Source organism: Sinocyclocheilus rhinocerous, unplaced genomic scaffold, assembly GCF_001515625.1.
Source record: "Sinocyclocheilus rhinocerous isolate Xijiao unplaced genomic scaffold, SAMN03320098_v1.1 scaffold1493, whole genome shotgun sequence".
NCBI lineage: Eukaryota > Metazoa > Chordata > Actinopteri > Cypriniformes > Cyprinidae > Sinocyclocheilus > Sinocyclocheilus rhinocerous.
The window spans coordinates 83,253-98,048 of NW_015640467.1; the positions used below are offsets into that span (position 1 = coordinate 83,253).

The 14,796-nt window shown below is 35.0% G+C and overlaps 1 protein-coding gene across 2 annotated transcripts in view; it reads right to left on the reverse strand.

Annotated features, from left to right (window-relative positions):
* Positions 1-1,212: 1,212 nt before the first annotated feature.
* Positions 1,213-14,796, reverse strand: part of LOC107753023 (protein kinase C and casein kinase substrate in neurons protein 2-like) — a 17,196-nt gene continuing 3,612 nt past the window's right edge. The window contains exons 2-10 of one of the 2 annotated variants that reach the window (XM_016569124.1): positions 11,581-11,649; positions 10,342-10,498; positions 9,206-9,441; positions 6,715-6,870; positions 6,465-6,640; positions 4,983-5,103; positions 4,646-4,719; positions 1,567-1,646; positions 1,213-1,484 (exon numbers count right to left, since the gene is read on the reverse strand). In XM_016569124.1, the coding sequence (XP_016424610.1) occupies positions 1,372-1,484; positions 1,567-1,646; positions 4,646-4,719; positions 4,983-5,103; positions 6,465-6,640; positions 6,715-6,870; positions 9,206-9,441; positions 10,342-10,498; positions 11,581-11,637 (1,170 nt within the window). In that variant the 5' untranslated portion in view covers positions 11,638-11,649 and the 3' untranslated portion in view covers positions 1,213-1,371. The remainder of the gene's footprint in view (positions 1,485-1,566; positions 1,647-4,645; positions 4,720-4,982; positions 5,104-6,464; positions 6,641-6,714; positions 6,871-9,205; positions 9,442-10,341; positions 10,499-11,580; positions 11,650-14,796) is intronic. The other variant, XM_016569123.1, reaches the window with a different exon arrangement.

Sequence of the window (14,796 nt, forward strand, 5' to 3'; positions counted from 1 at the left end):
TCTATTCATCAAAGACGCATTAAATTGATTCAAACTGAGAGTAAAGACATTAGCATGTTTCTGAAGACTTCTAGAATGATTGCTGAAGGATCATGTGACATTGAAGACTTGCGTAATGATGCTGAAAATTCAACTTTGCATCCCAGGAATAAATTTAATTTTAAAATATATCCAAATAGAAAACAGTTATTTTGAATTGTAATAATATTTCAGAATATTTCTATTTTTACTGTATTTTTGATCAACTAAATGTAGCCTTGGCAAGAAGACACTTTTTTTTCTCCAAAAAATATTTTAAAAACCTTACCAAATCCAAGCTTTTGAATGGTAGTGTAACTGAACTGTATTTATAATATTTCAAATGCACAAAATATTCCAAATAATATTTCATGCACACAGTAAAACAGACGAGCTTTAAGTCTTCTCTCTTGACTGTGGAAAACAGCATTAAAACAGATGGAGAGATGTGATTTCGGATCCACCACCAGAGGTCCCTGTCATTCCAGGATTAATGACTGGTTGCTATAGTTACGCACCTGTTCCTTGTTCTTTATAAGGATACCTGTTAAAATTCCTCCTTTGCTGGTTCAGTCCTGGATGTTGCAGTGTAGTGTGTTTAAATATTATTTAAAGTTTCATTCAGTCCACTTGATCAGGTGCTGATTCCTGTAGGTGAAATATAATATAGATTTGGCTCTGATGATAATGGAGGCTGTTTCTCCAGTGCCCCGTAATCTTTTTAACAAGCTCCTACTGGTTTTGTACAACCCCTCATTAAGCAATATATAAATTACAAAGAGGACGTTTCTTGACTCTGCTTGAATCATTTGCTGGTCTCTGGCTCACTTGGAGGTTTTCCAAAAGCATAGGAGGAAAAAAAAACGTGTTAATTAAAATGAATGACATCCTACATTACTAAATAAAGAGTTGAAGTTTTCATTCATGAAAGAGAATTAATGTTTTATTTTCATCTTGGTCTGTAGAAACACGTCTTGTAGTTGTTTTCCAAGGAACACAAAAGTCAATTATTTACCAAAGATACGGCAGACTGAAAGTATTTGGACAGTTAAAAATGTCTGAATGTCACTGCATTAGATAAAATATCAAACTAAGTAACACTTAAATGTACAGAAATGTAACACAAACAGACTTTTCAAGCGAAAAAAAAAAATCTTTTTTTATCAAATTTTAAATGATAAAACAATAGATATTGTTGAAAAAAGTCAAAGAAAAGTGAAAAAGTTAGTTCTGAGAAAAGCTCTTGGCAATTTCTAATGCGATGACATTCACATTTATATCGTTCTTGATGGCCACCGTAAGTTTTCCATAACTGTAAATAAGCATCTTGTGCCTCAGTGATGAATCATGACATCATTTGACAGGCAGCACGTAATTGGTCGGATAAAATCCCTCGACTCCGCCCTCCTTCACGCCCCAGCACCAGCCCTGATCGTCCTCTTCCTCCACCTTGAGGAACTCTTCACCTGTGAGACAGACCCACACCAGTCACATCCACAGCACCGCACTCAGAGTTACAGTCTAACTGCAGAATCTCCACATGATCACCTGCTTTGAATGACAGTTCATCAGATTCCTCTCCGGTGTAGCTGTACAGCGCTCGAACACGCACTCCTCCGATCATGACCCTGTGCCAGGACATGGCAGACAAATCAATTTCTGTTCATCCAAAACAGGTTGTTATTTTAGTATTATTTATATACCATTATAGTATTTATTTATATTTTGAATGATCTTTTATTTTAAAATATTTTAGATTCATTTTAATTTGTTTTTTTTTTCTCCACTTTTTAAAAATATTTCTGTTTAGCTTTATTTTTTTTATATCAGTTTCTACTTATTTCAGTTAGCCAAGGCAACATTTCAAATTTTTTAGTTTTCTAAATGTAAGCTTTCCATTTACTATTTATATGTTATTTCAGCTTTATGTCATTTTTTATAGTTTTTATTAAACTATTAAAAAACTATTAAAATTGACTAAACATTTTGACGTTTTCTAAGCTTAAGTTTTCCATCTAGTATTTATATCTTATTTTATTTCAGTTAAAGAAAATTATTTTTAATAGTTTTAGTTTTAGTTAAACTACAACTTTAAAAATAAAAGTTTAACCAAGTTTAACCGTTCCATCTAATATTTCGGTTTTTTTCTATTTTAGACTGATTTCAGTTAAAGACAATTATTTTTAATAGTTTTAGCTTTAGTTAAATAATATTAATTAAATTAACATTAATTATAGTGTTACTAAATTACTATTTAATGTTTTAACAAATTATGATTTTTTCCTAAATTACAATTTCCACAATATGACAGTATAAGAATTTGGGTGTAAAATGTGTTTAATTGTCATGAAAATAGTCACAAAAAATGGGGAAAAAATTCTGATGGTCCTAAAAACAGGCTCATTTTATTATGGAAATATTTTCATGATCTCGACATGTTCTTAGCAGGTTTCAGGAAATCCAGGATTGGTGTAATCAAGTAAATCTGACTGCTTGAGACATTGTTGAGATCTCTTGGAGCTCTAGTGGAGACACCGGTGAGATTATAGGGTTTTTTGATCAGAAGAAACATCTGCGATCCAGGAAACGTGTTTTTCTTTCTACTGCATGCATCAAACAAAACACTAAATGAAACCAGCAAACAGTTCTTCCTCAAAAGCGTTCATTTAACTCATTGGCAGCCGCTGGCATTGACTATACCTTGAAGCACAATTTAGACCAGGTCACCAGGTTTAGAAAGGTGACATTCACAAATGTGAATCTGTCCAGGACTGGCTGCCCTCCAAAACGAAGGGTCTGTATAAGAGAAGCTGTCAAGCCTAAAGCAGTTACAGTCCTCAAACCGCGCCAGACAACAGCAAAACACTGGAAGAGATCGCAACTGGAGCTCAACCAAAAACACACTGGAGGAAGACGACTAAACCAACTTTGGGCCTTCATGCTTAAAGTGCTAAAGATGCTCACAAACCCGTTCCAGCATCACAATGAGCACAGAGACCCAACAGCCAAACACGGCAGTGGAAGAAACGTTTTATACATGCATCTCTGAGGAACGGACTACAAAACTGTTAAAGGAGTGAAACAACACAAAATCTTGGAGGATAAAACACAAAAGCACCCGGATTTAAAATATTCTGTTTTGCAACAGGACAATGCACTGTAACAAAATACAAAAACGATAAGAGATTTGAAACCAAAAGATTAATGTAACCTTCAAATTATATAATATTTTTTAATGGACCTGAACTAACATGGACTACATTTTGATATAACGTTAACAAAGATTATTACACGCTGTAACAAATTTATTACTATAATAATGGGAAAAAAATCAAAGACAAATAAAAAAAATGCAATATTCACAGACTGCATACTGTGCCATCATGCACTGAATACTATTTTAAAACAAGTATGCATTATGCAATAAGCATTTTAAACAGTAGTACTCTACATTGTTGTCACATGACCTCATGTTTAATTCAGTGCCCTCGGTCCCTATATCATGCCAGAAACATACTGTAATTTTGCTTTTTTAATGCATTTTGTTTAAAAACATCTCTTTGAGGCTGATCAAGCTGACTAGTCCAGATGAAATCACCTCCAGTTCATTTATCAGAGTGGAAATGAAGGTCTGCATCACGCGCTACAGGACTGAACGCCGTACACGGCACAATTTGTCAAATGACACACTTCATCTGTGTGACTGCAGCTCACAATCAGTCCTCATCCAGCCTGAATCAGCTCAGCCGAGGAGGATTTGAAACGCTGACAGAAGGAGACCCAAAGAGACTCGCCGCTCTAATTGAGCTGCTGCTCAATACTTACACATTTCATTTCCTAATCTGATTCATTCTAACTATTTTCTAATTAACTTGATTTAATTAATACCACCTTTGGCATTTTAATAGAGCACTTTGCACACAAAAATTCTCAGTTAAGGCAGAACATTACAGGTGAATATGACAAACATTTGAACTAATATGTATCACCATACTTTCCCAGTCGATTAACCACATACATTAAGGCAATTATTTTGTTTTCTGAAATGTTATGTTTAAATTGGAAATTAGCCATTATCTAATTAAATATGTACAAATTTGCATGCATTTTCAGAACAGAAATCTGAACACTGGATTAAGCCAGGTTTAAAATTCGTTTTGTTTTGTTTTTGTCTTTTACAGAGGGATTTAGGATATCTGTTTTTATCACTCCATAAATCAGAAAATACTGTCAACAGCCAGAAACAATTGAATTTGCATCCTGTTTTTAGGAATAAAATGTGATATAAATCAGGCGAATGAACACACTTTTCAGTCAAAACATTCAGAACATAAACAGGAATAAACTAACATTTTGGTGTATGTGAGTGCTGCTGAAGTGAAGATTTCAGATTCATTTTGAGAAAATGGCCTTGAAATTTATGTATTGTATTTGAAATCTACAGACACAAATAGATTTAAAAAAAAAAAAACACTTATATGCGTTTTCTTAATGTTTTCTTTTCACTAGTCTGAAAGAAGACAAGTTATGGAAGCAAAATAAAAAAAACAGTTTTTTCCTAGGTGTCTTCGTAGTTGACACGTACAGTACACGTATAGACCCCTTTATTGCATGTGTGTGTGCTTACGCTTTCTCCTCAGTTCCTCTGTGTGTTTTTGGTTTCTTTCCTGGCTTCTGCTTTTTAATCGGCGGGTTCCATTCCTGCACCAAGAACACACACACACACAAACACACAGACAACACAAAAATCACACAAAAAACACAGACGAGATTACAAGATTAAAACACACAAAGGCAATAAATAACAATATGAAAATACAATAAAATGGGTTGTGTACTTATTTTAAAGCTCAGAGAGTCATTCAACACTAAATTAAGACTTTGTGGCACAAAAATAAACCAGCATAGATAATAAGGATAGTTTTGCTCGTAATATCTGAATGCATACGATCACACACACACACCTCTAGTTTGGGCCAGTCTGTCGGCATGCCCGGCCCATGGTTGTTCTTCCACCAGCGGAGATCATCCGGTTCACTGATGGACATGAGCATGTGATGTAGCTCACTGTACACTGCTTTTATACTGAAACACAATCATACACAATACACATAAAAACACATGACTGTAGACAAAACTGTAGCTAATGGAACTTTTCAATACTATAATACTAAAAACTTGATTTTCTTAAGTAATGTTTATCCAACAAATCCAACAAACTTGCATCTTTGCATGTCACTGTTTGCCTTTAAAGAAGACGACTGGAAAGGAAAAGGCTGTGGATGGAGTTTTGGAAAATTCTGTCTTTGTCAAAAATATCCTGCAGGGTTTATGGAAAACACCAATTTCTAAAACTGAAATGTCAAATGTAAATCATTTGATTCTCAGCTCTATTTAATTATCATTGATATATTATCATGTTTTGGTAATATTTTGAATTAGATAAAACATTTATATTTTTAAATTTTCTATTTCTAATTAAATTTTAGTTTATGTTTTAGTACTTTTGTTGTGTTTTTGTCCTTTGTCTATATGGTTTTTATTATTTTTATTTTTTGATTATTTATTTTTAGTTATTTTAGTACTTCAAGTTAAATTAAATGAGAAATATTTATATGGCAGGTATCTGAAAAAAAAAATGTATTCATAATTGACATTTTATTTTATTGGAGTTAAAGGGGTCCTATTATGCTTTTTCACTTTTTGAATTTTAGTCAGTGTGTAGTGTGTATGTTTGGGCATAAAAAAGATCTAGAAAGTTACAAATCTCAAAGTCCACTCCAAAGGGAGATATTTCGTTTAAAAAGGGGCGCCGCGGACAGACGCCGAACGGCGTCGCCGGTGTGCCTACACTCATAGAAAATAATGTATTCGAATTTTAAAAACGTGGCGCAACGCGACGCTACGCTTCTCGTCCGGTGCGCGACCGCCTGAAACGCTGTTTTTTTCACCTCCGTGCCCAAACATCTTTGATTGGGCTTCCGAAAGTGGATGATGTCAGGAAACAGTGGTTGCAATTTATTTTTTAACTCTGTTCCTGAGCATTATAACCCCAATTTGCTATTGTGTGCTGCGCATTTTACTGAGGACAGCTTCCACAACATGAGGGAGTTCAGTGCCGGATTTGCCAAAAGCTTTTGCTGAAAGACGGAGCAAGGGGCGGGGCACTACTGAAACACCGTCTAAGAAGAGCATAATAGGACCCCTTTAACATTTATTTTAAGTAATGATTTTTTTTCTTCAGTTTTTTTAGTTTGAACTATAATAACCCTTTATATACACATATCATCTACTGCAGTTGAAATAGCTGAAACCAACAACACTAATATTTTATTTGTTTTCCTTCAAAATATACTGAAGGCTTTAATGTCAGATAAAGTGTAATCGTTTTAATGGTCTACATGACCTTTGTAACATAACATCAAATGCTTGTTTGCGTTTTAAACCTCTCGTTGTTGGTAATGTCAAGGTGTCTGTGAATGGACAGGAAGGCCTGCTTCAGGAAGCTGATCCTCTTCCTCTCCTCCTCCTGTGATTGGTCGAACACAGACTCCATTTCCTCCATGTATCGCGGTGCGAAGCCAGTAACGTCCCCGAGAACCTTCTCATAACGATCACGTGCCTGCAAAAACACGCAAATTCATTAAGTCATAACAGTAACTGGCATTTGTTCATGCAGTCTGATTTCTGACTGACCTTGCTGCGCTCCTGTGTGGCTTTCTCTCTGGCCTGCTGGATCTTGGACAGTTTGCTCTCGCTCAAGTTGGCGTTGTTTTTGGCTTGAGTCTCTTTTTCCTGAGCGCTCTGCTCTCTCTGACATGACTTATGATACACCACACGAGCCTTTTCCAGCTAATGGAGACACAAAGATTTATTATTAGAATCATGTAGTGCTTTTCATTTTCTAATCAGCTCTCAGTCATGCTACTGAATACACTGGAGATACTATTTCATCTTCTCTCTCTAAGTGTCTCATTTAAGTTTCCAACATATGTTATAATATTAGGGCTGTCGATTTAACACGTTAATCTAATTAATTACTTTTTAACACAATTAACGAGTGCAATATCACACCAGTGCTGTTTTTGTCCCAAATAGCACGAGTGCAAATGTGATATTGATTTTACAACAGTTCAATAAATAAGAACTTAATATTGTGTTATATTTTAGACACAATATTGACTGATTTTGCTCAATTTTGCCAACGCAAATATTCCCTATTAAAGCCACAGCAGAACTGTTGTGCATCTCCAAGCAACACACAATTTCTGAATGAATCTACATTTTGAACGAATCGGGTGAACAAATGAATCAATGGCCCATTCATAAAGAGAGCCATTTACTATATATATATATATATAGAGAGAGAGAGAGAGAGAGAGAGAGAGAGAGAAAATCAAAATTAATAATAATAATAATAATAATACAATTATTAAAGGGATAGTTCACCCAAAAATGTAAAAATAAAATAAATAAAAAATTGGAAAAATAAAAAAAATAAAAATGTCTTTCTAAAGTTACTGTTTGTAATTTATTGTTCATGCTTTTCTCATGTAACACAATAATTGCTTTAAACTATCTTTTTGTGGGTAATTTCTCAGCAAATTTGATGTGCAATTAATATGCAATTAATTAGATTAACTAAATCACCACATCGTGTAATTAATTAGATTAAAAACTGTAATCAATTGAAAGCCCTAAATATTATATATTATAATTTTATAATATATATTATGTGTACACTGACAAAAATGATGTAGAAACTATTTTCACTGAGAAATTGCTAGTAAATTTCACAATTAATTACAAAAAATGGCAAGTAACATATTGAATTAAACTAAATTTTGAAGTAGAAAGACTGAAATTACATGTATATAAGTTTTCTGAAATGTCACATTTTTATTGACATATTAGCGTTAAAAGTTTTTATAGTGGGGATTTTGGAGGTTCTATTTTTATCACTCCATAAATCAGAAAATACTACAGCCAGAAAAATACTTTTTTGTACCATGTGTTTAGAAATAAAATATTACATAAAATGTATACGTAAAAATAAAAATGTAAATTATATGGATGTTACATGAACAATCCCCTCAAAATATAGATACTTGCAGATTTCTGTCTGGGAAAATAAATATTTTAAAGGTGACATATCATGGAAATCTGACTTTTCCAGATTTTAAGTGCTATAATCAGGTCCCCGGTGCATCTACCAACCAAGGAAACGTGAAAAGATGAACCCAGTAACTTTGTTTTGGTAAGCCTTTTTAGTACTCACATGCTGTGACAGCCGCTTTCTGTCCGTGTGCTTCGGATGTGTGCGCTCAGAAAACCGTATATCATAAGTTTAAACTCATATGGTTTAAAACGCATGATTTCAGCGCGATAAACATGATAATCAGAACCAAAACAGATGTTTTTAGCAGGTCCGAGCTGTAATGGTGCAGCTCTATTCTGGAAAAGGGGGCGGGGAGCAGCAGCTCATTTGCATTTAAAGAGACCGGCCCGAAAAACTGTGTGTTTCTGCTTCCACTCAAAATAGGCATTTTCAAAATGATGTAATGAATGATCTGTGGAGTATTTTGAGCTGAAATTTCACAGACCCATTCTGGGGACACCAGAGACTTATATTACATATTGTAAAAAGGGGCATAATATGTCTCCTTTAAGAAAGCATACTTTAAATATATGCATTGTAAATTGAAATCTACAGATAGATAATGTGCAATAAAATGAAAACTTAAAGGTGCAGTAAGCGATTTCTGAGAAACTGCTGATAATTGAAATGACCACAACAAACACGCCCCTACCTAAAAAGACCACACCCATATCTTAATAGCTCCACCCCCAAATTCACAAACATGCTATGCAACAGGCACCTCCCCCATCATGAGTGGACACGCCCCTTACTGCTGAGTGGCTAAAAGTGTGTTTTGGTGCTCAGTCTGAACCACTTTTTTAACAGGGTTTCTCAGAAATCGCTTACTGCACCTTTAAATGTGTATTTTGGATGTTTTCTTTCCACTAGTTATGTTATGGAAGCAAAATTTCAGAATTGACCAGTGGTTTTTCCTGTAGTGTCTTGCTTTAATATACTGAGATGTTGCACTGGATTTTGAACCAACAGGAGTGAAAACAGTTCAGTTGATTAACACCGATTAACCAGCAGCATACGTCTAACTGTCACCTTCTTTAATCGTTTCTCCCAGGGCTTCTGAGCGCATGAGAAAGCCGTCCCAAGGTCATGTGACTCTCTGAATCCGCAGAACATTTTCCTTGGGAACGTCTCCTTTTGCCACGAGCGAATGCACTCTGCATCTTCAGAAACCAGAGACTGGGAGATTGACGTATGAAGGGCAGACAGACGCTCGGTGGAAGAGAAAAAGCACTGCCAGGCCCGCAAGAGGGACCCGTACAGCGGCCCTGAGAGACAAACACACAGAGCAGTGAAAATCAGCTCAGTTACAAACACTTTTATCCAATTACATTACACTAAGCACAACTGCAGCTGAACTTGACAGTCAGCACATTTTTTAATAGTTGTATGTAAAAGAACAATTCATACGAGCAAAATAAGGGGTAGATGACAACAGAATCTTGAGATTAAAGCAAATGATCTCACAGTGAGGCATTATATAATGAAATATGCACTAATTTGCGTATACTTCCAGAAGAGAAATCTGAACATTGGATAAAGCCAGATTCAAAATTCTTGTTTCATTTTGTTGACATATTAGAGTAAAAGGTTTATACAGAGATGAATTTGGATTTCTCTTTTTTAACATAAATCAGAAAATACTGTCACACCTAGGGGAAGAAAAACCTTTTTGGATGTTTTCAGGAATGTAATGTTACAAAATCAAGCAAAATGAGCAAACCCCTCTGTAAAAATAAAAAAATAAATTTTATATATATATAGCTAGGTATAAAACTGTAATAAAATCTATTGTAATAAACTAAACACTTAAATGTGTATTTTGGATGTTTGGAAGCAAAATAGCCCAAAATCTTGGACTGACAAAATTCAGATATATTAATGAGTGATTTTTACCTACAACAATTGTGTAAATTATCTGACAAAGATTCAAAGATAGCATATATAAATGACATAAATTCCAATATAAAATAACAAAAGCTTGAATATTATGCACATTATTCAATGTACATGATGCTTCTGAAAATACTGGAGCAGGATTTTGGACCAATGAGATTGAACTGTGGGTGGAGCTACTCAGTGATAAAAACCAATCATTTAACACAGCGCCCTGTTGTTTGATGTAGCTGGTGAATAACTCCGAATGAGGATACGCTTTTGACACTCACGAGTCTCAGTGATTGATTTCCACTTGTTGCTCCATTCGGTCAGCTGATGGGCGTACTGTCGCTCCACATGAGCCCGGTCCTTCATACATGCTATGATGTCTTTACAAGCCTGGTACGACTCTGATGTCCTCTGTACTGTCCGGATGTAATTTCCTGGCTAAGAGACAAGAACAGAAGGAATTCAAATTTATTTTCCTGTAACTCAATCTATCTATGGTGAACTACGGATGGTGTTTTTGCTTGGTTCCAAGTTGAGTTGCATTTATTTATATAGTGCTTTATACAATACAGATCGTTTCAAAGCAGCTTCACAGGAAAATAACAATGGTAATATTGTAAAATTAATTTAATTTCAGCTGTAAATCAGCTCTACACAAAATCATGATGTTTATAATATCTTTATGCCTTATAGTTGCATTTATCAGATAATAATTGCGCGATAATATAGTTACATTTGGCAACAAACAAGCAATCAAGCAGTTGAGATTTGCTATATAGTATATATATCGCTTTACATGAGTGTGTGTGTGTGTGTGTGTGTATATATATATATATATATATATTCAATTGAAAGAATGGCTTGTGATCATTATGTCACTTAACGTTGCATTTACCTCAGAAAAGTTTCCAGTGCTCACAGGTGGTTAATTAGCTATAAAAACACAAGAGGGAGCTTATTTACTGTTAATTATATATATTTAAATAAATCTGTCATGAAGACAAGTTTTTTTTAGGAAAACTACCTTGTGTGCAATTGAGTTGTATACAAATGGTTTTATTTGAGTGTGATTATTATGTCTGAAAATAAATAGCATTGAAAATAATAGTTTTGTTGTTAATTTTAACCTCTAATATCATGTAACAAATGAGATGGCTTCCTGTATATTTTACAGCTTTAGTTGGAAGAGATTTTTTCCTTAAGAAAAATTAACTATTGGTACCGGCCGATGTTATTCAGAATAACAATATTGGCTGAGAAATTGAGTATCAGTGCAATCTCTATATACACTCTTATACAGTAGTAGTTGTATAATTCGTAATTAATTATTTCGTTATTAATTCGTTATCTGGTGATCTTGAGAATTATGAAACCTTGTGAATCAAGTCTATATCGCTATTTTGTGTGGCGGAATGTTCCAAATCAGTCACTTTTGAGGTTCAATCTCAGCTGTGATGTTGCCTATGTAGGGAGCAGACAGGAAAGCAGCTCACTAGGCTTTGGAACAGCCTTTTTCTTACCATCCAGAAGCTGATTTTGTTGATATCCTCAGGTGGGCCTGTTGGAGGGTCCGCCATGGTCGCAGCTGGCTGCAAAAGAGACAGTTAAACCAGTCTGATTACATGTAAGTGTGTGAAGGGATTTGCATGCTTCATGTTATAGACTATAAATGCAGTGCACTATTCAGAGTGCCAACAGAAGTCCAAAGTTGTCCGTCCGGCCCAGTTTATGCTTGTTGCACCAGCCTCGAGCTGCTGTTGCCCTATTTTTTTGTTGTTACCCCTTGAACTATCAGAGCCCATCTTGACACATCGCGTGGCATTTATTCAGGGGCATCTGGGTTTGTTTGCTCATTTGTTCCCACAATCCTCCAAGAGGCTTCATGGCAAACAGACGGCCGCTCGGCTTCAGCGTTTCACAAGCTTTTGGACCTTCTGCACATTTACGTTTCCCCGGGCCGGATGTTTCCATCTTCTCGTTTTGACATAATTCAGGATGAATGACATGCTGCAGTTTTCAAGCATTTGTTCAAATCACTATGAGCAATAGTAGCCTATTAGTGATGCTAGACTTGGCAAACAGCACTAACAAGTGTAGATGCTCTTGAAAAGGAAAGCACTTCACCTGACCAGCTACTTTCTACTGCTGCTTTCTTCATTTGGCACCATGCCATTTAACAATAGCCAGCATTTTAGTCATGTTACTTAAAAAGGAGACTTCACAGCCTAAACAGATAAATACCCTTGTGAAAAATGAAGCACACTTTAGCATACTTAACATAAAAGGAGTATTTACAAAAATAATATGCTTTTAAAGGGGTCATATGTGTTACGTATCCGGTTCATGAACTTCCGTCTGCTAGCCATCAGAGGTCACCCTTTCCATTTTCATTGACTCTCGCACTACACACTGTTGCATATCACCCCGGACTACATATCCCATCATTCATTGCACTGATTGCACACAGCACTGATTGCACACAGCTGTTTCATATCACTCACTCACTATTTAACACTCAATCTCACTCCTTTCTAACTGCCGAGTATTGTATGCGCTTATCGCCAGCAGTGATAGCTACACTACAGAGCCCTCTCGAAAGGCGTTTCAGAAAGGCGGGGCATAGAGGAGAAACAATAATGTACATTATGTGGAAAATAATGTGTTTTTTTAACCTTAAACCGCATAAACACATTGCATTACACCAAATACACAAAATAATGTTCTTTTTAGCAACATCATATGACCCCTTTAAAGCATGACAAAATATTAAAACATGATGTAAAGTAAACTTTAAAGTAAAACTTTCTATTTGACATTATTACAAAGTGCACTTTAAAAAAAAAAGCATGTTAAGAAACAGTTATGAAAGTATACTCTCTTTAAGTGGCCTTTTATTTCATTAACATTACATTTCCTCCAAGTACAGGTTTTTAAATTATTATATTTTAAGATTTGAATACACTACAAGTGCACATTAAATACAAATAAACACACTTATTTTTCACAAGGGTAACAGACTAAAATGGTGAGGAATTACACCTACTGTGGTTTAGTGTCTAAAAACACTCAGCAACAGGACGCAAAATAGTAAATGACAATGACAACAAATCCTGTGGCCTGCTTGATAAAAATACCTAAAAAATCTGTAGAGCAGTGGTTATCAAATTGTTGTACACAAATCACTGAAACAGTCCTGCAAATTTACAGACTAGTAAAAGTGAGGTCATTTCAAATGATAAGAGGATGACAGCCACTGCTAGAGCATAGATTTAAGACTAGATTACACATAATATGACGTATGCCTAAATGTATGTATTTGCATGTATTGACTGCTTAATAAAGTCTGACTGATTAAAAAAAGATCCTGGGTGAGTTTCTGGCCGTAATCCAGAGCATGCAACTGTCCGTGTGAATCAGTCTGGGGAATCATGCGAGACTGCAACTGGATATAGTTAGTTCTGATGATAAACATCTCTGAAATGTGCTGTCAATTTGACATGATTAACACAGACAGAAATCCAGAAACTAAAGGTGATAATGCTCACAGGAACTAAGCAAAATCACACAAATTAGCCAAAATCATGAATGGACGTCACTGCATCTGCATGTATTAATGCACGTGTTTATGAGCGTACTGTAAGGGCATGTGTGTGTGTGTGTGTGTGATGCTATTGGAATCCAGGATCAGAAATAGAATTCACCCCCACCCCAGAAATCCATCCAGCAGCCAAGCAACTCCAAATAAACACGAGCTGGTGGGTCATCTTACACACACGCTTCATAACACACACACACACACACACACACACACACACACTCTCTCACACACACACACACACACACACTCTCTCTGTGCAAAATACATAACAGAGTCCAAAATGTATAGTTGCCACTGGGGTGGCACTATAAGGTACAAAAGCAAAAATGTACTAATAATGTACTAATATGCATAACTAATATGGACTTTTAAAGTACTAATATGTACCTTAAATGTACTAATATTTACCATTTAGGGGTAAATAAGGCACAAGGATGTACCTTTTAGTTTTAGTACTTTTTTTTTTTTTTTTTTGGAGTACTACTGAACCGAAACCCATAAATAGAACCTAAAATAAAATGTTGAAATTTTGGAGAACTGTAATTTTTGCCCCTAAATTTAAATATTTATGTGTGTGATTGTGTGTGTGTGTGTGTGTGTGTATATATATATATATATATATACACAAAGTCTTTGCAACTTTACAGATCTTCTTTATGCACCAAGAGCTTGTATCACTCCAAAGAGAAAGGAAAAATTGAAGTCGCATCATATGACCCCTTTAAAGAGTGCACAGTCAACTGAATGTTTTCGAAAACTTAATTGTATGTAATTTCATAACATATTGCCTTTGAAATATGATTAAAGTGTATTGCCGAATGTACTGACAAGCATTTATGGAAAACTAAAATATATTTTAATGTTACTGAAGCTTGTATATCATGTATTTAAATGTTTTTGTAATGATAAAGTTGCAATTTAGTAATGTAATATCAGTGATATCAATTATCAAGTACTTGTGCTTTAATGTTAGTCAACACATCAACATAAGTGTACTTCTTTAAAGGGGTCATATGATGCGATTTAAATTTTCCTTTCTCTTTGGAGTGTTACAAGCTCTTGGTGCATAAAGAAGATCTGTAAAGTTGCAAAGACTAAAGTCTCAAATCCAAAGAGATATTCTTTATAAAAGTTAAGA